Source organism: Olea europaea, chromosome 6 (genome assembly GCF_002742605.1).
Source record: "Olea europaea var. sylvestris chromosome 6, O_europaea_v1, whole genome shotgun sequence".
Lineage (NCBI taxonomy): Eukaryota > Viridiplantae > Streptophyta > Magnoliopsida > Lamiales > Oleaceae > Olea > Olea europaea.
In genome coordinates, this window is record NC_036242.1 from 7,543,401 (window position 1) to 7,570,194 (window position 26,794).

General features: G+C 29.7%; 1 protein-coding gene across 4 annotated transcripts; it reads right to left on the bottom strand.

Annotated features, from left to right (window-relative positions):
- Positions 1-3,345: 3,345 nt before the first annotated feature.
- LOC111395689 (beta-glucosidase 18-like) lies at positions 3,346-7,478 on the bottom strand. 4 transcript variants are annotated; one of them, XM_023021804.1, is made up of 12 exons: positions 7,305-7,478; positions 7,156-7,222; positions 6,988-7,046; positions 6,831-6,906; positions 6,660-6,734; positions 6,485-6,572; positions 6,159-6,411; positions 5,863-5,978; positions 5,269-5,542; positions 5,032-5,134; positions 4,816-4,915; positions 3,346-3,624 (listed from the first exon to the last, which is right to left on the bottom strand). In XM_023021804.1, exons 1-12 carry the CDS (start codon positions 7,461-7,463, stop codon positions 3,384-3,386), a joined length of 1,611 nt encoding a protein of 536 aa, XP_022877572.1. In that variant the 5' UTR covers positions 7,464-7,478; the 3' UTR covers positions 3,346-3,383. The 4 variants fall into 4 exon arrangements, with proteins under 4 accessions (XP_022877572.1, XP_022877573.1, XP_022877571.1 ...); XM_023021805.1 differs by lacking the exon at positions 6,660-6,734 and having other exon boundaries at positions 6,485-6,593; XM_023021803.1 differs by having other exon boundaries at positions 6,660-6,906.
- Positions 7,479-26,794: the final 19,316 nt, after the last annotated feature.

Genomic DNA, 26,794 nt, shown 5'->3' on the forward strand with positions numbered 1-26,794 from the left:
ATAAGTGGCACGTTCATCCTGCAGCATAAATGAGTTGAACATATTGAATATTGGGGCTCGAACGGGTCGTGTTATCGACAAAACAGCATACATGACCTTTAATGGCACTTGTGACGTTCTCAAGAACAATTTTTTGTATCATTATAAAGCCAATTGTACCGTTCTCTTAGATTTTTTTAATATCGGTGACATCACAAGTCATAATCTACATTTGTTAATAAATAAAATTAATGAGCATATCTTTCAAATTTTATAAATGGTATGTCCATCTTACCATATAAATGAATTCAGCTTATCGATTATCGAGATTCAGACGAGTCGTGTTTGCTTAAACTCTTGTTTATAGAGAGAACAGCCATTTAATGACACTTATGTTGTTATGTTGATCTCTCCAATACTTTGCTTCGTTTTCACCGCAACGACCACATATATTGGATCCCCTAACTTTTCTTGTGTTGTTCTCATAAACAAGTTTGTATATCATCAAAACGTCACTTGTGCAATTGAAATGTGCACGTCTCAACTTTTAGAAACATATCCATTATGCAACTAAAATGAGTACAACTTATTGGTTCTTGGAGCAAGAATGGGTCATAGCTATGTGTATTCGTGTTTATGGACAGAATGACACAAGCGTCATTTAACAGCTCTTGTGTCATTCTGTTGATTTTTCAAATATTTTATTTTTTTTTCAACTCAACGACCTTAAACATTGAATCCTCTAACTTTAGAAAGTCAAAAAGGTTGATGACGTGATAAAGAACAATTGAATTGATATAAATTATATAATATCGAATTAGTAAAATCACAAGTCAATATATTGATATATTATAAATATAATTAATGAGCACATATCTCAATTTTTGTAAATAGCATGTTCATCTTGCAATTGAAATGAATTTAACTTATTGATTTTCGAGACATGAATGGGTTGTAGCTGCTTATACTCGTGTTTATAAATAGAACGATACAAGTGATGTTTTCAACTCAGTAACGGCACAAGTGCCGTTCTTAATGCTGTTTTCTTAGAACTTTTTTTCTCGATAACAATACAAGTGCCGTTCTCGATGATCTTTCATCCTCAAGCATCGGATCCTTAAGTACGTAAGAAAAGTAGATCACATGACAAAAAACAGTTGAAATGACATCGATTATTTGATATAAAGTTGATGAAAGTATAAGTGATTCTATTATTTTCAACAAAATATAAATAATGAGCATATTTTTCAATTTTTTTTAAATGGCATGTCAACCTTACAACTTAAATGAGTTCAACTTATTATTTCTCAAGGCACGGAAGAGTCGTCGTTGCTTAAACTCGTGTTCATAGACAAAACGATACAAGTGTCGTTTTATAATCAATAACGGCACTTGAACTATTCTATTGATTTCTCCTTTATTTTCATTTGTTTCTAACGCAACGACCTTTAAAATTAGACATCCTAAGTTGTGCCATTTTTATTTAACTTAAAAGACATTAAAAAAATGTATGAAAAATCAACAAAACAGCACTAGTGTCGATATTAATATGAAAACGACCATTGTGTCATTATGGGGTTGTTTGAGCGTCCTCTTTTTTTTTTAAAAAAAAAAAGAATTTTTTAATAGTGATTTGATGCCAAATGTAAAGTGTGGCTAAGTGTGGAGGCCAAACGTAAAGCTTTACGAGCCTAAGCGCAAAAAAAAATGCATTACTTATTTTTATTATTATTATTTTAAATACTTAATCATTATAAAACCATCGAATAATTTAATACATACCAAACATCTAAAATTATAAAATACTATGGGCATCCTTGAGCCTTTTTTTTTTTTTTTTTTTCAAAAAATGAATTTTCTAATAGTGTTATGATGGAGAATGTGTGGTTAAAAAATTTTAAAAAAAATTGAGTTTGCATGTAATATTATTTTATTCAAGAACGTATGGTTAAAATGAGATCAAATTACTGTTCAAGAATGTATTTTAATAAAAATGAGGCTCAAACAAAGGATATATTTGTAAACACGAGTAAAAGCAGCTACGTCTTATCTATGCATCGATACCAATAGTGAAACTCATTTACATTATTTATGGCATTGTCAAACTTTCTATGTTACATGTGTTAGTGAGTCTATTATTAAATGTTGTTTTGTTGAAAAAGTTGGACATAGGTGAATTTCAAAATGACAAAAGTGTCATTACTGGACATGAAAACGACACTTGTGCTGTTACGTGTATAAATACGAGTATAAGTAATCACGGTCAATTCATTAAAATGACAAAAGTGTCATTACTGGACATGAAAACGACACTTGTGCTGTTACGTGTATAAATACGAGTATAAGTAGTCACGATCAATTCATTCCATAAAAAAAATAAGTTGAACTTATTTATATTGTAATATGTATATGACACGTACAAAAGTTGATAGATATGTTCATTAACTTAATCAATATATATAATTGTGATGACTTGTACTTTCACCATCTCAATAATATAAAAGTTATATCATTTCAATCGTTCTTTGTGACTAATGAATCTTTTTGTGGTTTATACATTAGTGAATCCATTATTAGAATCATTTCATTGAAAAAAATCAAACTATAGCAGATAACAACTGTAGTGTCGTTTTACTTTACAAATAACGGCTAGAGTGGTGTTCTATATTTCAGATGACAGTTAGAGTGTTATTACATAAAATGGTTGCAAATAACACAAAAACCATATTAACTACAAAAGCAATACCAACTAAATATTATTTGATACTATATTTGATAATAAAAATACTAACCAAACTTTTGTTCAAAGATATCCAAAATAAGTGAAGAATATAATAAAAAACATAATTTTAAGATAACAAGAATGATGATTAAAGAGAAGAAAATAAGTTATTGTAATTTTGAGAACTTAAAATTGAAGAAGATGAAAGGGTGAAGAAGATGTTATTTTCAAAAAATAAAAATAAAAAATTAGAAAGGTAAATTTGGAAGAGAAATGACGGGATGAAATGAGAAAAATTGAAAGACATTAAGTTAACAATTGAAAGAGAATTTTGTCATTTTGCCAACTAAAATATTTTACATTTTTTATTTATTTCCATTATTGATCAAAGACCATTTCACCAAATACATTAGGTTAACAATTGAAGGAGGATTTTGTCATTTTGCCAACTAAAATATTTTATATTTTATATTTGTTTTTATTATTGGTGAAAGACCATTTCACCAAATACATTGTTTAGTTAGGCCAAATGGCCAAATTTCCCTTAATGTTATTCGACAAAAAAATATACAAGTTCATATCAGTGGCAAAGACAATGAAGATTCATACATATCTTTTCATAAATAATGGAGATAGAAGAATGGTAGTTCCAACAACAATCATTTTTTACCATTTATTACCATCATTCAGATTGAGCCCTTGATTCGTCTGTATTCATCAATGAAATAGAATTACACGATTCAACATAATTCAGGCTACAATTGCTCAAGAAATTTCTAAACCAACTAGCAGAGAGCTTTGGAGTTCTATTCAATGTTTGAGGATCAACGCGATAAATTCCAAATCTAACACTATATCCATTCACCCATTCAAAATCATCCATCAATGTCCATAAAAAGTAACCGCGCACATCAGCTCCATTCCTGCGCCGTCAAAGAACACATCTCTTCAACAAATATACTGATCAAGATACATATAAATCTTTGCATTAAGTTTTTCAGTAGAGTCACATTACTTAAATAACTTGTGTACAAATCTACTCATTAAGATTTTCATTAGAACATTACTTGAATGACAACAATCAAACCCCTAATTCGATGATGGTGACAAAAGATTATTGGAAACTATTAGGTTCAAAATATTTCTAATGTGCACATGCAGAACATACTTCGTTCGGTTCCAGCGTGTACATGTGTGTGAGAAAATATGGGAATTGCATGTGTTATGGATAAAATGAATAATCCATATTACTAAGAACAATTAATAACTTGAATATATGTGCGAATTTTCAAAATTACCCTTAAAAAATTCACCTCGGGGATGCCCGCAATGGACCCCCATCGACCTTACAGTAGATGAGGGGGAAAGGTACAAATTATTATGTTTCACACAACCAACAGGCCGGCCCACCTTCTACTTAATCAGTATGCTGTACATGTTGGATCTACCAATTTAAATAGAAGAGGGGTCATTTTCCATCCAGCCAGCTGACAACAGGATAGGATTGAATAATATTTCCAGTTTTTCTCATCGAAGAAAAAACAATACCACCATAATCTAAGCAGATCTTTAAGATAACAACTTCGTTTTCTTTAATAGATTTGATGATGTCATTGAAATCCTTCTGTAATGGAACATTTCTTTGGTATGACTTCTCTCCTAAACAACTGTTTCGCTTAGAAAACTGAAAAACATGTTACGTTTCCCTCCTAAATAAGTTACTCATTTTGTTTCCAAGCATCGTGCATTGCAGCTTTTGCCAATAGAAAAGTAAAAGATATGCCAAGGAGATTTCATTGCATTCTTCTCTTATTTAATTCGAATTCTTACATTTTCTTCTAAATCACTGTCTGTGTATGATATATTATTCTATCTTTTGTTCAAGGCCTTAGGGCTTAGGGTATTTACTTCAAAAGTTATGTAACATATTTCAATTTATTTGCCTAAAAACTTGTTGTACTTCTAAATTTTACCAAAAATAAGACTCATTTGGGCAGAATCATGCACGCAAATTAAAAGTAGATATCAATCACCGATGTCAGAAGTAAACTTGAATAGCACATGCAAGTATTAAGAGCAATGTTCAATAGTTGTATTATGACGAGTTACAAAACCTTATAGCTCGAGCTAGGAATGCAAGATAAGATTTCAGATAATTAATCCGCTTGACATCATGATGGTAATCCTCAACTTTGTTTAGGGGGGAGGAATAACCTGAAATTGCAGTAAAATTTAGCTGTACTAAAACTGATTAGGATAAATATATTTTGCACATTTGATTCACTGTGCACTAGCAAGAGATTTCTTAAACAAGAAAGGCCCATATTTACCATTTTCTGTCACAAACATAGGCTTGTTAAGGTATCTCTTCTTAGCATATTCAACAATCTCCTCCATGCCCCGTGGAACAACAAAAAATCGAGCCATTCCCGTCTGCAAGAAAATAAACACATTGTCTTATTTTATGAAAAAAGAAAACAAGAATACTGATTCTAGATTAATTAGTAGATAAAACTTCCATTACAGGAAAAAATGAATTCCTGAAACAATAAACATAACAATCATACAGGTTCGCCAATTGGAACACCATCTCGCTCTGCAGCTGTGTACACAAATCCCCGGATTGCACGGTCACTACCTTTGGTACAGCTAGAGTCGTTGCAAATGCAACTGGAATAGATGCAATCCTTTGCATATAAGGTAGCATAATGGTTTATCCCAATAAAGTCAATGCTATCTCTTAAAATAATTCTTTCCTCTGAGGCAAACTTTGGCAATTCACTTCCATGATAATGACGCATTTCTGGAGGATAGTCTCCAAATACAACTGGATCCAAAATCCTTTAAAATGAGAAGTGAGAAATCTGATATTAGAAACATAGCATGTAGAATTATAGGAATAATTTGTTTTTTTATTTTGTTGTGTGAAACCATCAAATTACATAGATTGAGGTTTTTACTATTTAAAACCTGACTCGATCAAGAACTAGTGGGGCAAGTCGTTCGCTGTTGTCATGTTTGGTAAGTAGTATTAAATAAGAAAAAGAAGTTAAAAATGTTGTTCGCATTACTATCTAATACTGCGTATTAAACATGCCTTAGCAGTTATGCGAAACCAAGTTTATCTTTTCCATGCAACTTATCATGATTATGACCCTTACCAAGCTATATTAAAAGCCAAGGCCCTATCAGCAGCTTCCTTGTCCCGCTTATCCTCAGTTAATGGCTTGTACATAAATGAGTGTACAACAATGCCAACCACACCACGTTGTTCAGACTGCATCAATAGTAATTTTGGTATTTAAGCACAACACTCCAACAATACCAATCACACCACTTCGTTCAGACTGCATCAATAGTAATTTTGGTATTCAAGCACAACACTCAGTTTAATCTTCTAATTTTCAAAACAACAATGTTTTATCAACCCCCAACCCCATTGATTATCAACACTTACCTTAAAACGCTCGCGATATATTTTAACTGTTTTGGCATGCCCCAATAACATGTTGTGCACAGCAATCAAAGGCTCGACATCTGAATTGCCAGTTGAACAGTTACCGAAAGGCGGCGAACAATGAGCTGGTGGATAAGTACCTCTTTCGTATGCAAATTCTGAAAATAAGTTGGGTTCATTGATTGTACACCAATACTTCACTCGATCACCGAAACTCTGAAAACATATTTCAGCGAAGTGGACAAAATCTTCCCTGCAAAGCCAAAACACACCTTTAAATCGATACTGCAAAAAAATTCAAAGAACAAAATTAAAATTGTACATACTGCATCAGATGGCTGAGCCACCCCCCATATCTGTTCTCAAGTTCTTGAGGATAGTCAAAGTGGTGAATTGTCACAAATGGCTCAATTCCTGCACTAAATTTTGAATTGTCTGCAATGAAACAAATCTGCTTGAACAGGAGAAAGCATTTAATAAGATAATCATTTGGCATCGCACCTCTGCTTAGGAGATTATCTATAATCTTGTTATAGAACAATATTCCTGCTTGGTTTACTCCACCAAACTTCCCTCCTCCATAATCACAAATATGTTTATCAAAAACTACAACCCAACTCAAGAAAAAACAAGAACAATGAAACCTTTCAAATGGAGAAAGAAAATGCATACTTGGAAGAACTCTACTCCATGAAATTGAAAAGCGATAAGCATCCACCCCAAGAGAATGTAGTATCTCAATGTCTTCCTGTGATCAACGCAAAACACTACTTTATCCTTTTGCACTTTCTAAAGGAAAAAAGGGAAATGATAGAATGTACAGTATTACCATGTAACGGTTATAGTGATCTTCAGCTATATCAGCGCTATCTCCATTTGCTATGCTGCCTAACATAATGATATAATTAAAAAGTGCAAAAAATAATCACCTAAAACCAAAACTGGGAAAGGGGTTCAAGAAAAACAAATCACACAGTTTTATCAGACTTTATACTACCTTTTATATGACAAAAAACGTCCCAGTTACAGAGACTCCTCCCGTCTTCCAAATTGGCTCCTTCGATCTGAAATTAGAAAACATTCGCACTGAATCAAAAGTTTTCCGGAAAATTCTGGGAAATAGCTTAAAATGAGAAGAAAATTGACTTGATATGAAGAAGTAGCCGCTCCAAAGAGAAACCCATCTGGAAAATCTGATCTTTTAATGTCTACTTCATCTTCGAAGGAGGCTTTTACTATAGAATTAGCAGCAGCACATAGTATTAGGAAGACAATAGTGATAGTTGAGGAGAATTTTTTCCACATGTTTCTTATGTCAACTCACTCACCTCCAACAGAATTTAAGGCGCCCCGGTTTGGCCCCATTTTTTGGAAATAAGGTTAAACCCTAATCTTAAGGATCCCCCGTCACTCCGATCCTAGAGTATCATGAGAGAGGTAAATCGCAGGTTATGCTTCCGAGGGTACAGGGTGGAAGGCTGTTTGTACACTTGCACTTACCCAAGAGCCAAATCCATATTTCAGGATTCGAACCCTTGACGCAGCAGCCTCAAGCAAAGCTAGATTTCTCCACCCATTTTTTGGAAATAAAAGTGTATGTAATAGTGGTGATAGAAGTGGAGAATTTTCCTTCGATTTTGCTGGTGGTACATTGAAGTGTATTTAATGGTATACATCCTAATCACATAAGCAAGGGATCCACTCAATTAAAATATTATTTCTTTTATATGGGTCCCACATCCATATGAGTAGAGTCACCCCATTATATACCTCTAGATAAATTCATTTTCCTTTTGTTTCTTATGTCAACTCTCTGTCACCCGCAACAGTATTTAAGGCGTACTGGATTGGCCCCATTTTTTTGAAATGAAAGTGTTTGTAATAGCCTTTTTTTTCTTTTTTTTTTTAAAATTAAGTGATTGAAAAAAATTTTGATTTATTTGTAATATTATTTTATTAAAAATTATGTGGTTGAAAATATGAGAGAAAAATAGAACATAATTTAATTAAATTCAAACAAGGGGTTAAAAAACTTTCCTGATTCAGATACCTGGATACCCGGGTCGGGATGGAGGTAGTTGGTCAACGTAAATGCCCTCTTGGTATTTTAGTGCTTGTTTGTGCCCCATTATTTGTAAATGATGTATTATGGAATAGTGATTGATATTGAAATGTGTGATTAAAAACAGAAGAATTTTTTTTTTATTTTTGTGTAATATTATTTTAATAAATAATGTGTGGTTGAAAATTATTACCGTATAAAAAATAATGTAATAGAATGTGAAAAAATGGTAGACAAACAAAGTCTTAATCATCTAAACCATATTTGAGCCTCATTCTTGAAAAAAAAAAAATACATTCTTAAAAGTATTTTGACATCATTTCAACCACACATTCTTTAATAAAATAATATTACACCTAAATTCAAAAAAATTTCTTATTTCTTAACCATATATTTTTCATCAATATATTATTCAAAAATTCATTTCTATGAAAAAAATGGAGCTCAAACAAAGACCTAATTATGGTGATGATATTTCAATTTGGTTTTGTATCTAATATTTTTTTTTGTTATTTATATGAGAACTTTACGAAGAAATTAACATAGCAGCTTCCTCCAAAAGTTATTTTAATAAAATAAAATATTTTTAGAAAATAATTCGATAATTAATACATAATGTCTCTGTCTTTTACTATTATTAGTCTATAGCCCAAGCAATACACGGGTAGGATTATTTTGAACATCATATTAGCATTTTTAATGTTGATATAAGTTTAGTGTTTGAAGAAGAAGCGAATAAATTAGTTATAAAAATAATCATTTGAGGTAAGCTATTTGTGATATTGATTTTGAAATTGAATGATTCAATATAGTACTGACAAAAATGAACTGTTCAACTTTGTGCAAAGAAAAGCAGTAATTTTCACCGGTAGAAAAAAATTGAAATAATTTTAAATCAAACAAATTTATATTGAAAAAATTTTGAATAGAAAAAAAAAATTCTCCTTTGAAGGAGAGAAAATCAGTAATTGAAAAAATTAAGTTCAATCATAAAGAGAAAAAATAAAATTTAAATAGAAAAAAAATTTATCTATAATACGAACAAAAAAAAATTAAAATCAATTAATCAGTAATTTCCATCAGTGGAAAAATTAAAATAATTTTACATTGAACAAATTTATATTGAGAATTTTTTTAATGGAAAAAAAAATTGTCATTTGAATGAGAGAAAAGCAGTAATTAAAAAAATTAAGTTCTATGAGAAAAGAATTTAAAAAAATTTAAATAGAAAAAATTATCTAGAATATAAACAAAATTTTTAAAAAAATAAATAAATAAATAAAATAAAATTTTCATCCAATGGTTCTCCTTTCACGGAGAGAAAATGAGAGTTCTTTCCTTTTGAAAGGAGAGACAATCTCTCCGTGGACAGAGAGATCTCTCTATCCATGGAGAGTATTTTTTTCCTTATTTTTTTATTTAAATTTGTTTTGTTCATATTATAATTTTTTTTTTGGATTTAAAATTCTTTTTAATTCTTTCCTCTTTATGATAAATTTTATTTTTTTCAATTTTAATTAAATAATATTAATATATTCTTTGTTTCATTTTTGTAACTTTAATTTGTTTAATTACATAATATTTTTTTAAGTTTGTTTTGATCATATTATAAATTTCTTTTTCTTTTTAATTCTTTTATCTTTATAGGCTAAGCACATTTTCTCTTCTTAAAAGAACTACAAATGGGTGATATATGCATCTTTGAATTACTAAACAAATCAACAATCTTTTTCACAAATGCAAACAATAGAACTATAAACACTACTAACTGGACCAAAAAAACTTCAAACATACTCAAAGCAAACTCTTGTAAGTCTCATTAAATATAAAAAACAATAATCGAAAAATTTAAGCTTCTCAAATAGATATGGGTAAAGAAAGAAAGAGCTAGCTAACTTTTACACACTCGGCAATCAAAAAAAAACATATATTACATTAAATAAAGTCGAAGAAAATAAAAAATAATCCACAAGAAAGCAAACATAAAAAAAAAACGTAAGCTTTATAGCCATATCTAAGAAAAAATAAAACTCCAGTTAGATTTTCACATATATAGAGAGATAAGAACATACCTCACATCTAGGTAGAGGAAGATGAGCCAAGCTATATTTTCATTTATACACAGAAATAAAAACTGTGTACCTTAAATAAATCTTAAAAAATGGAAATACAAACAAAAAGAAATTGCAAGAACATAACCAAATATAATCGTCACAAATTCTATAATTTTCTTCCTTACGATTTAGATGAGGACGGCACGATATTTTTTCTCACAGAAAGAAAACAAGAATTCGGAGATTTTTTTCCGTACATGAAAGCTAGACTTTTGGACAGAAATCGATTGAATTGAAGGAAGAAGAATGAGTGACTTAAAAGAGTGATAGATGATAGATTATTTTATATATTTTTATAATATAATAAAACAACCAAACCACTTTGATCAAGCACATTTCAAACCAATTGAATGTGAAAACGCACATGACAAAAATGAATAGTCTAGCTTTGGGCACAAAAAAAAAAAAAAAAAAAAAGAAATTTTCTTTTTCTCTTTATTTATGATTAAGCTTAATTTTTTCAATTATTTTTTTTCTCAGTGAAAGAAGAATTTTTTTTCTATTTAAAATTTTTTCAATCTTAATTTATTCTATTTAAAATATTTCATTTTTTTTTCTATTGGTAGAGGTGGAAATTACTGATTTTTTTCGCATAAAGTTGGACGGTTCATTTTTGTCACATGCGTTTTCACAGTCAACCGGTTTGAAATGGGTTTGGTCAAAGTGGTTTGGTTTATTTATTATATCATCCCTCGTTGTCTTACTGTTTATTTTTGTCACATTGATTTTCACATTGAACATGTTTGAAATTGCTTTGATCCTTTGAATCTGATAAACAATATTATTTCTTCATTTTCTCACGCTATCAACTATCAACTATATCCTATAATTTTATTAGTAGTAATATTCTTTTAAATAATATTTTATCACACTGCAACTTTTTTTTAATTGATGGATCAGAAACGACGTCATTTTTTATTTTACCTACATTTTACATGTTTTGAATTTGACACATAGTACTCTTTCTTTATTTTCTCATGCTATCAACTATCGACCATATCCTATAATTTTATTAGTAATAATATTTTTAAATAACTTTTTACATAATAGTTATTCTTTATTTTTAAAATGTAAAAAGTTACTTATAACTAAAAAGATCACTTCAAGTTATTTAAAAGTAAAACGAATTTATAATTGTAAAAGTTACTTATAAGTAAAAAAAATATATTAACTTAAATTTTTAATTAAATATTTAACTTCATTTAATTTTTTAAGTTAATACTAACTTATATGTAAAAAGAATTAGATAAAAAAATAAAAAAATAAATAAAAATAAAAATAAATAAATAAATAAATATATATATATATTGCACGGCACTCCATGTATTATTAATATTGTTTTTTTATATAATTATACTAATTTTTTTATTAATATCTAATTTTAAAAAATTAAATATATCTAAATATTTCCTTACAAATGTTGAAGTTAATATATATATATATATATATAAGTGGCTTTTACAATTATAAATTTCTTTATTATTTTTAAATAACGCACGGCACTCCATGTATTATTAATATTGTTTTTTTATATAATTATACTAATTTTTTTATTAATATCTAATTTTAAAAAATTAAATATATCTAAATATTTCCTTACAAATGTTGAAGTTAATATATATATATATATATATAAGTGGCTTTTACAATTATAAATTTCTTTATTATTTTTAAATAACTTGAAATGATTTTTTAATTATAAGTTACACTATCTAAAATGTAAAAAGTTACTTATAAGTAAAAAAGTACTTCAAGTAATTTTAAAATCTACTTATAAATAAAAAAATATTAACTTCAACATTTTTAAGTAAATATTTAGATACATTAAAATTAAATGGTAATAAAAATTACTATAAATTAAAAATTAAAAAAAAAACAAATACAGGGACTCCATGCACGGAGTGATAATCACTCCGTGATTAAATATTAATAAAAATTGCACTATTTACAATGTAAAAGGTTATTTTTAAGTTAAAAAATAATAATAATTTCAAGTTATTTAAAAGTAATAAAAAATTTATATATTTGTAAAAGCAGTAGATAAAAAAATATTAATCTCAACATTTTAAAGTAAATATTAAGATATTTTTTATTTTTTTAAATTGAATATTTATTAATAAAAAATACTATAAATAAAGGGTGAAAGAAATCACCACTTCGTGCACGGAGTGATAACACACCATGCAAAAGGAGTTTTGCTCTCCTTTTGAAAGGAAAGACTATCTCTCCGTGGATGGATGGAGAGATTCTCTCCGTCCACGGAGAGTATCTTTTTATTTTTTATTTTTTATGGAGATATGATTTTGGTGATATTATATTTTGATATAAAATTCTTTTTAATTCTTTTATGGTAAAATATAATTTTTTCAATTTTAATTTAATTAAATAATATTTATATATCATTTATTTAATTTTTGTAACTTTCTTTTATTTTATTTGTTTAAATTAGTTTAATAAAATAATCTTTATATCTTTTTATGATAGAACGACATTCGTTAAATTTGAATTAAATAATATTTATTTTTTAAAATCATTTTAATTTAATTTAAAAAATTTATAATAATTTTTTTTTTATTTTTGTCTGCAATTTCTTTTTTTTTTTAAATCTTTATATTTAATTTCGTTTCTTTATAATATAATATATAGTATTTACTTTAATCAAGTGAAGTAGTGGGTGAAAATGGAGAAATCAGTGAAACGATGTGGGAAAATAGTGAGATGGTGTGTGAAAAGAATGCTACAGTGTGATTGAATAGAATAACTTATTGTCAAACCAGTTTCATGTGAAAACTTATGGAACAAAAATGAACAGTAAACTTCACATTTTCTCTTTTAAGATAAGGAGAGCTATCGATATAAATTTCTTTTATGGTAAAATCTAATTTTTTTTTCAATTTTAATTAATTAAATAACATTTATATATTATTTATTTAATTTTTGTAACTTTCTTTTATTTTATTTGTTTTATTTACTTTAATAAAATAATCTTTATGATAGAATGACATTCGTTAAATTTGAATTAAATAATATTTATTTTTTAAAAAATTATTTTAATTTAATTAAAAACTTTGTAATAAATTTTTCTATTTTTGTGTGCAATTTCTTTTTTTAATAATCTTTATATTTAATTTCGTTTCTTTATTATATAATATATAGTACTGACTTTAAGCAAGTGAAGTAGATGTGAAAATGGATAAATCAGTGAAACGGCGTGTGAAAATAGTGAGATGGTGTGTGAAAAGAATGCTACAGTGTAATTGAATAAAATAATTTACTGTTGTCAAATCAGTTTCATATGAAAACCTATGTGACAAAAATGAACACTAAACCTCACATTCTCTCTTCTAAGATACGGAGGGATTATGAAAAGCTTTTTTTTTTTTTTTAGCAATTTTAACACTTATTTACATCTTTCATTGCACAAAACACCTTTCTGACCATTTTCATCCAGTTTCTCCGATAAGTGAATGCGTGTAATCAACTTTTTTACAAAATGAAAGGATATTATCGCCTTAAAGTATTTTTCCCTCTCTTCATCAACTAAGACCACAAATTTAGTTCCAATTCTTCATCAACTAAGACTATGCACAATATATGAATAATGTTCCTATAGGTTCTTTCTTCCCGAATCTAGTTCAGAATAGAGTGGGTATATGAAATCAACTTTTTTCAAGGAAGAAGATGAAGAGTCAATTGAGTTGTTGATGAAGTCTAAGGGTATGAAATCCATGGCTATAATGCTTCAAAGAGGAAGCAGCGAGGCGCAATTTTGTACTATTTCGATATTTTAGAAGATGGCTAAAGCTGTTTATCATTGGAATTATGGTGCACATGATCAAGGTATAGGATTGTTCAAGTATTTATTAGAAATAACATCAGATAAAATTTGTACAAAGGCAAGTTTTGTTTCCTACAGTGCTGATAGGAATCTTGGATGTCTAGAAGAAAAATTGATTAAAAGCCATTGACGTTGGTGCAGTTTGTATCCTGATCGAGCTTCTTCCAGACTTGAACAAATCAAGTGCTGATGGAAGATTGGCCTTTATTGAACACAATCTAGGAATTGCAGCCATATGCATGAAATTGTTGAATGTGTCTGATGCTGTAAGAAAAATTGGCGTGAAAATTGTGTGGTTGCTTTGCAATTTTCGCTCCACATAAAGGGTTTTGGAGGGCGGGACAATGAAGAGGTTGATGGCACTATTGCATATCAGTGGGTGGTCCACCAACAAGGATAGGGTTGTAAAAAATCTTCAAGTTGCACCGTAGGCGATGGTCTTGATTGATGAAGAATTGGAACTCCACTATTGGTATTAGTTGATGAAGAAGGGGGAAAATATTTTAAGACAATAATACCCTTGTGGGGGAAAAAATGACTACAAGCGTTTGTTTAATGGAGAAGTTGGATGAAAATAGACAGAATGATGTCTTGCCCAATCAAACGCATAAATAAGGGTAAAAATGTCAAAATTGAAGGCATGGACGTTTTGCACAATAATATCAAAAGATAAGGACGTTTAGTGCTAATTACTCAAAAAATAATTCAAATAGGTTTAGAAGCAGCTTTTCAATCTAAAAAAATAATTGACTTTACAAAGGCCTTGCAAAACAGGTTGTTAGTTTCTCGAGTCCGTGTAGATCATCCATATACAGACTGGTCGGGATGCAAACATACGGCCTACTATAGTACGAATTATTTTGTACATGTGAAGAGATATCTTCTCACAATACGAATCATTTTTGACTCATTGTAAACTTTGGTAATTTGTATTTAATATTATCAATGTAGCATGATTATTTCAAGTTCAGGAAATTTTGTACATGTCAAGATAAAAGAAATAAATGACAATGTCAAGTCAATCGACGGCCCTTCGCGAGCTAATACTCTAGGTACACACATGAATTAGAGATGTTAAAAGTCAAACTAAATTTTTCCATTTTCGACCCACTCCCTAGCTCATATCAACCATTCAAAAGCCAAGAAACGGAAAATAATAAAAAATGATCATTTTAATAGAAAAATGAAATAAGTGCGAGCCGAGTTGGGGTTTTTTGGCAAGAGCCAACTCGTACTTAGCTTGCATCCAATAAAAAAATCACTTGCCCCTGAGAGAGGTTGTACACGGAGTTGTCAAGCTCGATGCATGAGTAGCAAAACCCTTAATAATTTCACACAAAGTTTTGCAGTTACAAAACCTCATCCCAACTACACCTAAGACGCACAGTATCCTAATTTTCTGTATTATGGTTTGTTTAAACCCCACTTTTCTTTTCTTTTAAAGATTGAACTTTGAGCCAAGTAACATGTAAGAAAAATTGTGTACAAAAGTGGTACAGAATATACACATGCAGGGTGGGGGGTTATTTTCTACAATATTTTAACTCACCCCATGTGAGTGTCTGTAAGTTACCTGTGGATCATTTTTTTGTACCATCAGATTTTTCCTTGAATTCGAGTTGTCAAGCTCGATGCATGAGTAGCAAAACCCTTAATAATTTCACACAAAGTTTTGCAGTTACAAAACCTCATCCCAACTACACCCAAGACGCACAATATCCTAATTTTCTGTATTATGGTTTGTTTAAACCCCACTTTTCTTTTCTTTTAAAGATTGAACTTTGAGCCAAGTAACATGTAAGAAAAATTGTGTACAAAAGTGGTACAGAATATACACATGCAGGGTGGGGGGGGTTATTTTTTACAATATTTTAACTCACCCCATGTGAGTGTCTGTAAGTTACCTGTGGATCATTTTTTTGTACCATCAGATTTTTCCTTGAATTTTATAATAGTGATTTTTGAAGAAAGTGTAGTTAAAAAGTAGGAAAAAATTCTAAATTTGTGTGTAAAATTATTTTATTAAAAAAATACGTTGTTAAAAACTCAAGAATTTTGCGGCCATCAGTGCATAAATCAATATGAAATGGAAAAGCACTCCTGCAATTATTTTGATTATTTTTCTATTCTATCCCTTTATTATTGAAATGTAGAATCTGCAAAGATTTGTCGGTCTATAACAAAATTGAGATCAAGTCAAAGTAAAAAATCTTTTGCTTTAATTTTATAATTTGTATTAATCGATGGTTTGTCTTACAACTATTCAGAATAGAAGGGAAATTGCAAATCGGTCCTCAAACATTCACAATTTGAAAAAAAAATGATTTATTTGTTCCGATTTTTAATTTAATTTAAACTTTTAATTAATGAAATGCGAATAGACTATTTTGTTCTTCTTAAGAATAATAAACTGAAAGTCAAGAGCTGCATATTTGGTCAATTGGCGAATTTTTGAATGAATTCCATCCAAAGGTTCATACACTGCAGATTTTGACAAACGTTTGGAATGGCAATGTCCCAAAAAAAAAAAAAGTGTTGGTGATCTATTTTGTTAAAGATTTGAAACCCTAGTCACAACTTTCAAAGAAGAAAGATACAAGATGGTTGTCTTACAACTATTCAGAATAGAAGGGAAATTGCAAATCGGTCCTCAAACATTCACAATTTGAAAAAAAAAATGATTTATTTGTTCCGATTTTTAATTTAATTTAAACTTTTATTTAATGAAATGCGAATAGACTATTTTGTTCTTCTTAAGAATGATAAACTGAAAGTCAAGAGCTGCATATTTGGTCAATTGGCGAATTTTTGAATGAATTCCATCCAAAGGTTCATACACTGCAGATTTTGACAAACGTTTGGAATGGCAATGTCCCAAAAAAAAAAAAAAGTGTTGGTGATCTATTTTGTTAAAGATTTGAAACCCTAGTCACAACTTTCAAAGAAGAAAGATACAAGATGATGTCACAATGAAATGTGATGAAAAATTGTAGAGTTATTTTCCTCATCGTGTAGACAACTATGTTCTAATGAAGCAAATCCTATATTAAGGAAATCTAGTCTTTACTCATTTCGAATAAAAAGTAAAGTGAGAAGATTCAAAAGAGCTTTATAAAGAGCATCTAAAGTATTGAAAATGAGTACAGCACAATTAAAAGACTCCAAATATAGGGGACAACGAGATAGAATCGAGGTGAAAATAAAAATTTTCTTCCTAATTTTCAAACTACTTAGCATTTTATAAGAATAGGTCAGAGATTGTTCATAGGTTTTCTGAGGTTTGGACGAGCGAGATATTACTGTACGTTTTTGTAATTTGTTCTTGTTTGGACTTTGAGATTTTTTTCACATAAATCTTTATATTATTTTATTCCATTTATTTATCTTTTCCGTCTTCTATAGATTTACCTTAACAAGAATCGTGTAGCCAAATAAGAAATTGATTTCAATTCCTAACGATGATATAAGAGCATCATGTTGAAGGTATTAAATAAAGGGTGAAGAAATTTGAAGGAAAAATCAATTACACCTTTTGAAAAATACAAGTCAACGACGTTTTGATTCAATATGGGTTGCGCAATACTTTGAAAGGAATATCAATTTTCATCAAGTATGGACAGTTTGGACATGTTTAGTAAAGCTGTCCAAAAATTAAAGAGGGCTTGACTAATAGAGATGATAGTGTCGGTTAAAAAGGATATGTACATCCTTGTGGCATGTTGCTAAATTGCCATGATAGAAGATGTATTATTGTTAGTAGATTCACAGACTTGTACATGGGCATTAATGCAAGGTATATAATAAAATGGGAAATTTGGCCAAATAGTGGGGTTGAATAAAGTGTTTGTAAAAATGGCATTTGACTAACATTTTAAAAAAAAAATTCAAGATATTTTAATTGGCCAAATGATAATATTATCCTTCAAATAATAGTAAAATATTCACCAAATTTCCCTCGTTTTCACCTCCTTCTTTCTCATTCAATTTCAATGTGAAACCCTTTTCTCTAAATTTGAAATTAACATCTACTTCTTCACCTCATTTCTTGTGCACTTCAAGATTACAAAAAATTTCTTATTCTATTCAAGTTTATTTCACAATACTTCATTCCTCTTTGTTACAAATTGGTATAGTAAAAAGCTATTTGTTTCCTTCATTTTTTTTTTCCATTTTGAAATGTGATTTGTGCTTTAATTGGTGTAGGAATAACATGAAAAAGTATTAAAAAGGCATTATTTATGATTTCGTAATTTATTTGTATAGTGTTTTTTTTTTTTAACATTGATGAATTCTAATACGTTTGGAATTTTGAAGATGATGGGTTAAAGAGGAATTCATCTATTGGGATTGTTATAAACAAAAATTGTTTCAATAACGTGATAAAGAAATTACTAATAAAACTTATAAATGAAATCCCTTTGTTGTTTTGATATTAATCATAAATATGTGATGCAATGGATTAGTGATTTGTTTCTCATATTATTTCTCCGTTAGCCATAAATTTGAGTTTTTTTACGTTTGTTTTATATTCCTTGTTGTAGTAATAGCAATTATTATAGTAGGAATTAGATTATTGAAGTTCATTAATTTGGAGGTCGTTGGAGTTGAAGTTATTCAATTATATATAGAAGAAACGTACATGGATGTTTAGATGTGGATTAATTTTTAGAGGAATGATTGAAAGTCATTAAAAGTGAGCAAGGTAAAAGCCTTATTGCAGTATCTTCTTGTTTGAGAGAAAAATCAAGGAGGATTTATCAGTGGCAGGAAAATCCTACCTCTGACCACTTAAGCAAAGAACGGAAGCATGAAGGGCACTTCTTGTATCTTGCAAAAAATTTATTCCGAATTCCTAAACATGAAACAACACCTCTTTTGCGGGGGAACATAATACTACAACATATAGACATTGAGATTTTGATCTTTCAATGTATTCAAATTTTAATTTCTAGTTGTATATTTTGTTCTTTGTTCTTCTGAGAGTTTTTGCTTATTTGCTTGGCATTAGCTCATTAAGGTTAGAATAACTATCGGATCTTTACTACAATATTATATGTGTTGGTTTTTGTGTTGGTTGGATATTTCAATGCATTAACATTAGCAGGCCATAGTTGATGTCAACAAAGAAGTTAGAGCTGATGCTATTTCTCTTTATTGATGTTAATAAATTTGCTTTGGCCTTTTCAGATTTTAGTTCTTTTATTCATTGTCTTTCTATTATTACTCATTTAAGATGAATTATTTTAACTTGTATATTAGGTGCTTAGTGAATACGATTCAAGTCAATGAAGTCTGTGAAGTGAGTCGTTTGATTATGGCTAATTGAGAAATTAATGATGGAGACATAAGGTTATGATAATTTTTCCAACGAAAGTTGAAACTACATATCTGTGTTAAAGTCATGGAGTTGGGTTCTCATCACAAGGCACATTCATAATGGAACTTTTGGAAATCCTCAAGATTGTATCTCTATTAAGCCCTTTTTTAAGCCCCATTTTTATTATAAAAATACATTTTTGAATAGTGTAATGATGTGAAATGTGTGGTTAAAAAATAAAGAAAAGTTTTGAATTTGCAAGTAATATTATTTTATTGAAGAATGTATAGTTAAAATAATATCAAAATACTGCTTAAAATGCATTTTTTAAAGAATGGGGCTCAATCGAGAGCTAAAGTTTGTTGTTGCTCAAATTACAGATAAGCATTATTGTTAAGTGTGTAAGCACAAGACACAGAATCAAAAAGTGTAAGAAAACATGGATTGTTTTTTATTTTTGTTAAAAAAATATAAAACCACAAATATTCTCCAAATTAGATTATGTAAGTTAAATGTTTATAATCGTCCATTACAGGACTTATAATCTTTCATGAAAACGAAACAAGTGATGTTACTAGACGTATAAGCATCCATAAAAGACACAAATGCCATTATTTAGATTAAAACGTTCTTAAGAACAGCACCAGTGTCATTATTGACTTATAAGAGTCTATTATAATCTATATCATTCCAATTGTTCTTTATCACATGTCCATTGCTTGAAATTATTGTGTTGGAAATACATCAAAATATAGGAGAAAATAATAGAATGGCACAAGTGTCGTTACTAAGAAAAAAGACCATTGTGTCATTCTATTTGTAAACATGATTGTAAGCAGTCACGTCCTATTCGTGCCTTCCGAGAATTAATAAGTTGAACTCATCTAAGTTCTAAGATGGACATGATATTTATAAAAGTTGAGAGATATGCTCATTATTTATATTCTAATGAATTAATAAAATGACTTATTCTTTCATCAACTCGATATCATCTAGTCTATATTATTCCAATCATTCTTTACCACGTGATCAATCTTTCTGTCTTACGTACATTAGGGGTCCAATGCTTGATATCATGGGTCCAATATTTGATGTCATTGCTTTGGAAACAAATTAAAATATAGGATAAATCAATAGAACGACACAAGTGTTGGTATTGAGAAGAAAACGACCCTTATGTCGTTCTGTTTGTAAACAAGATTATAAGCATCCATGACGTACCCGCATTCCGAGAACCAATAATTTGAACTCATTTAAATTGTGAGATGGAAATACCGTTTACAAAAGTTGAGAAATATGTCATCAATTATATTTTCCTAATGAATCAAAACAATGACTTGTGATTTCACCAACTTGATATCATACAATCTATATCCATTCAACTATTCTTTGTCATATGATCAAATTTTATGACTTTCTTAGGTTAGGGGTTCAATACTTGAGATTGTTGCATCGAAAAAAAAAGTAAAATATAGGAGAAATCAATGGAATGGAACAAAAACCTCTATAGATATGAAAATTCCCCTTGTACCATTCTATCTATAAACACCAGAGTGGCCCTTGTGTCGTTCTGAAATAAGAACATCTATTAAACTGTATCATTATTGTTATGTTTGTAAATATGTATTCATGAGAACGATGCTTGTTCCGTTAGTGAGAGAAAAATATCTATTATAATGGTATAACTATCATTATATTTGTAAATATAGTCATCTATTAGAATGGTGTTTGTGTCGATATTGAGATAAAAAGTTCAAAGAGAACGGAAAAAGTGCTATTAAGAGAATGTAAAGTCCTTGAGAACGACACTTGTACTGTTATTGAGATGAAAAGTTCTAAAAGAAAGGTACAAATACTGTCTCGATAATGAAAATGTCATTGAAAACAGTACTTATGCTATTACTCAAATGAAAAGTTCTAACGAATGACACAAATGCAATTACCGAAATATAACTTGTTCATGAGAATGGCACTTGTGTCGTTACTATGAAGAAAACCACACTTGTGTCATTCTGTATATAAACACGAGTATATGCAGTCATGACCCATCTATGTCTCAAGAACCAATAAGTTGAACACATTTCAGTTGTAAGATGGACATATCATTTACAAAGTTTGAGAAATGTGCTTATTAATTATATTTTTAAATGAATTAATATAATGACTTGTGATTTCACCAACTCGATATCATATAATTTATTTCAATTCAATCAATCTTTGTCATGTAATCAACCTTCCTGACTTTCTTAAGTTAGGGGATTCAATGTCTGAGATCGTTGCGTCAAAAAAGAAGCAAAATATTTGGAGAAAGCAACAGAACGGCACAAGTGCTAATGGCACAAGGACCATTAGACACCACTTGTACCGTTTTATCTATAAACATGAGTATAAGCAGTCACGACTCATCTCTGCCCTAAGGACCAATAAGTTGAACTCATTTCAATTGAAAGATGGACATTTTGTTTACAAAAATTGAGAGATGTGCTCATTAGTTATATTTTCTAACGAATTAATACAATGACTTGTATTCGCCAACTCGATTTCGTACGATCCATGTCAATTCAACAATTCTTTGTCACGTGATCAACCTTTCTAACTATTTTAAGTTAGGGAATCTAATATTTGATATTGTTACGTTAACAAAATATGGGCAAAATCAACAGAAAGGCATAAAGGCCATCAAACGACATTTGTATCATTCTGTCTATAAACACGAGTATAAACTATCACGATTCATCCATGCCCTGATGACTAATAAGATGAATTCACTTCAATTGGAAGATGGGCATACTGTTTGCAAAAGTTGAGAGATGTACTTATTAATTATATTTTTCAACAAATTATTGCAATAACTTGTGATTTTACCAACTCAATATCTTATAATCTATGTCAATTCAACGTGCTTTGTTACGTAATCAACCGTTCTGACTTTCTTAAGATAGGAGATTCAATGTTTGAGATTGTTGTGTCGAAGAAGAAGGAAAATGTAGGAGAATTCAACAAAACAGCACAAGTGCCATTATTGATAATGAAATGACACTTGTGTTGTTTTGTCTATAAATAAGAATATAAACAGCCATGCATCATCCATGCTCTGATAATTGATAAGTTAAACTCATTTAAGTTGCAAGATGAACATGCATTGTACAAAATTTGAGAGAAGTGTTTATTACTTAATCGACATGAAACAACGGAATGGCACAAATGTCGTTATTGTGATGAAAACAGCAAAGGTGCAGTTACCTACGTAAACACGAATGAATAAATGATTCTATGTAGATTTTAAAATAAAAAATTTAAATAGTTTACTCAAGTATATATATCAAAGCAATATGAAAAATATTTATCATATTTAGGGGGTGTTTGATTGCCTTTTTTAGGTAAAAAATACATTTTAGAATAATAACTTCATAAAAAGTATGTGGTTGAAAAATAAGGAAAAGTTTTTTATTTACGTGTAATATTATTTTAATAAAAATGTGTGGTTAAAAAGACGAGAGATAAAAATGCATTTTAGAATAGTAACTTGATGGGAAGTATGTGATTGAAAAATAAGGAAAAGTTTTTTTTATTTACGTGTAATATTATTTTAATAAAAAATGTGTGGTTAAAAAGAAGAGAGAGAAAAATGCATTTTAAAAAAAATGGGTACCAAACGAGAGCTTAAATTATCAAAGTAACTACTTTGTATTATCAATAATGAGCAGAACATAACAGGTAATGGATGTATTGTCGTTTTACATGGAAGATAATGGCTGGAGTGCCGTTCTACACTACAAATCATCCAATAGTTATAAACAACACAAAAATACACCAATACGAAAATAAAATCAATTAAAATACTATTTCATGCGGCATTCAACAATAAAAGTATCAATATATATGAGATTTCTAAAAGTACTTTTCTTTTTCTATAAATATGATATAGATTTCAATATAAATAATATAGAAACCAAATGCTTGTTCAAATGCTCAAAAGATACCCAAAATTGGTGAATAATATAATGAATAACAAGATTTTAGGATAGCAAGCACAACAATGGGAGAACACGTGCAATGTCATTTCTAAGATGAATTGAGGAATTTAATTGAATTGTAAGGGGTGTTAGAGTCTTTTCAATGGAGAGGGTGTTTTGGATATTTGACATTATTTGTTTATTGTATCTTATAATTGAAAGTCAATTGACAACAAATATTTAAAGAAGGTTATTTAACCAAATATGTTGTTTGACTGGATTATTTAACAAACCCTCCCTAATAAATTTATGTTGATGGCTGATGTCGGGATGAGAACGGGACAAGGAGACTATTACTTTTCTCGTCCACTTAGAGGTTGTTGGGAGGCAAGACAAAAAATTTATTTAAAAAAAAAATCCTCATTTATCTCCCCATTTATTTATTTATCTATATTATATTATACCTTATTTTTAAATACAATTAAATTGAAATACATAAAAATAAAATAAAAAACTTCGGGGACTGGTTCGGGGATTTAGTTTGGTGATCATGTTCCCCATCCCTGCAATGTTTTCCATTTGAGACAGGAGCAGGGTGAAGGTAGGCCAGGCAATTTTGCCATCCCTAGGTTGAAGAGCTAACAAGAAAGTCACATGTTGTAGTTGTTGTTTCGCGCGGGTTAGTCGCTAACAATTAAAAGGAATCAGACGATTGTGTAAGGGACAAATCTCTTGAGACAAAGTCCCAAAAAGGGGTGTTCTTTTATTGGCGATGACCTTACAATTGGAAATTAAAAACAAAATGCCTCTAAGGGACGCAAGCACACGAGTTACTGAAAAAAGTATTTAAGTCTAAGTTAAGGGATTTAAAATTACATGTTCTCTGTTCGAGAGTTTTTTGATTCGGTCCTTTGCTCTATGTCTTTTCTCCCTTTTATACTTCATGGATGATCTCTTTGTGATCAACCGCTTAAAAACTGCTTGATCGTTCTATAACTGTCCACTTTCCTCGTAATGGTCAACTTGTCATGAAACTGCCTTTTTTAACTGCTGTCATTACTCTTCGTCGTTCAACCGTTTTCGATTGAATTCCTTGAATCGTGGGACGTGATAGGGCTGCTTTAATAATTGCCTTGATAACTGCACTTCTTGATAACTACAACAATTTATGTTTGCTAAGACCTTGGGCGATTTGAAGGTTTGGGCGAGAATAGCGTAACAGCTCTGGGCGACTGCATGGTACTCCATTCGCTCAGATTTTGGGCGACTTGCAAACTTGGGCGATGGGCCTTCGTCTTGAATTGTTTGATTGGGCTTCGTTTTTTGGGCTATCTGATTTGGGGACCCTCCAATTGGGCTTCATTCCTTGGGCCGTTTGATTTGGACTGAATTTTTATGTGTCAATAGTTGCACTATAATTTTCAATATGTTTGTTCGACTTGAACCATTTTAAATTCTTAGGATTGTTCCTTATATAATGGAGTGTATTTAATCTCTATTTTTTTTACTTGTGGTTGCAAACGAAAATCTTGATTGGATTTTTTTCTCAAGTGACATGACCAAGAGCTGCAAGAGTCAAGGAGGCATAATAAAGGTGAAGACACAAGTATTCAGCACAAAAGGATAATGCACGACTGAGACTCTCAAATAAGTCAGGAATGAGAGATTTGTAGAGTTTTTTCCTCTTTAATGTTAATATTATATTTTTCTTGTTTAGCTTTAAGGGAATTCAGAGTTTGTTTGGTGTGACTGTTGTGAGTACAACTTTTTTTAAAATGAGTTATTAAAGTAATTATTTGGTAGCATAACTACAAAAATGCTTTTGATTTATTAATTGTACATACTGCATAATTATTTTATTAAATATTATCTTTTGTAGGCAATCTATAAATTAAATAGTTAATTAAATTGTCATGACACATTTTTTTTAGTGTAAATCATAATATTTAAAATATTTTGTTTAAGACATTAAAATATGACACTTACATATGAATATCAGAAAAATAATAAAAAATACCGTAAATTCTTCTATCATTTTTAAATTTATTTTTATATTATATTATCCCACATTAAAAATTTTTAAAAATTATAATAAAATAAAATTAAGCAAAAAAACCTAGATAATAGCTATTCAAAAAGAATCTCAAAATTTTAAGGAAATTAAGAAAAATAGATGTCATATTAACAATTCAAAAAAGAACCTTGAAATTATATATAGAAATTGGTGTGTAGGAAAATAAGATATATTTGGTATTTTAATATAAATAATAAGCATAATTAATAAAAAATTTCACCACATATGCATTATAATTGAAAATTTGTGTCCTCGCCGTGCTTTCGAAACGGAAATTGTTCTCCATTTGGTTTGAAACGGCATAAAAGCTAAAACTAAATGGAGTCAGTCAATTTCACCCATCAACCCCAAAGGATATCCTCACTTGGCTCAAAATCAACACTCTCTATCATACGACAACACATAAGGAAAAGAAAAGTAGAATTATAAGTTATGTCCTCATTTGTTTCTCATTAAAATGAAAAATATGACCGTTATCTATTACATGAAACCATCAAATTTGAATTTCTATCTTTTATGTGGAGCCCATAACGATTAAATTTTTCATTTTTATTCTTACAAAAATGAGAAACAATATCACTGACTCCTTAGTAAGAAAGAAGTAAATGAGACTGTCATGTAATGTACTAACTAAATGCGTTTTAGTGGAAACATTGACTTAAGACAGATTCTCTCTCTCTCTCTCTCTCTCTCTCTCTCTGCTACAACATAGAGTGAGTTGCAAGAAGTCCTCAATATTGTCAAAGAGCTGCATGCCGTTAGAAGCTTAACTTTCTTGGAGACCAAGAAATCCTGCGACCAAGTTTTGCAAATGAACTTAGTTCAAGCACAATAAAAATTATCACTGTTAACACTGTGACATGTCCGATTGAGAGAGAAAAGAGATTAGACAAGAGCCTAGCTAAACAACTTTCATTGAGTCTCTGAATTAAAATGAAAAAGTCTCTGAAGCTACCTCATTCAATGCGATGCGAAGAATCCTCCAACCAATGCTTTCCCGTAGAGAGCACTACTCGGAGCAGACAACTCTTAACTAGCAACGGAATTCGTAGCCCTCACTTTCCTAGGCCTTTGATGGAACTGCTGTGAGAGAAGGCAGTTAGAACGGGATACAAAAGGAGAGATGAAGTGGGAGTCTACTAACCAGTAAGTTGACCACCAATCTATCTCAACTTCTCGTAAAAGTTGAATTAGAGCTTCTCTAAAATAGCTTTAAAATTGTTTTATTGTCAATAAACACTTCTTGTCCTCAACTAAATAGCTACATTTTTATAC

Bases quoted from the DNA above. Each gene is read 5' to 3' on its own strand.
- LOC111395689 (XM_023021801.1), bottom strand. From the start codon at position 7,463: ATGTGGAAAAAATTCTCCTCAACTATCACTATTGTCTTCCTAATACTA. The intron at 5,543-5,862 runs GTAAGGGTCATA...CTCATTTTAAAG, and splicing joins TTGGCTTTTAATATAGCTTG to GATTTTGGATCCAGTTGTAT. The intron at 5,135-5,268 runs GTATGATTGTTA...ATTTTCTTGCAG, and splicing joins GTGTTCCAATTGGCGAACCT to ACGGGAATGGCTCGATTTTT.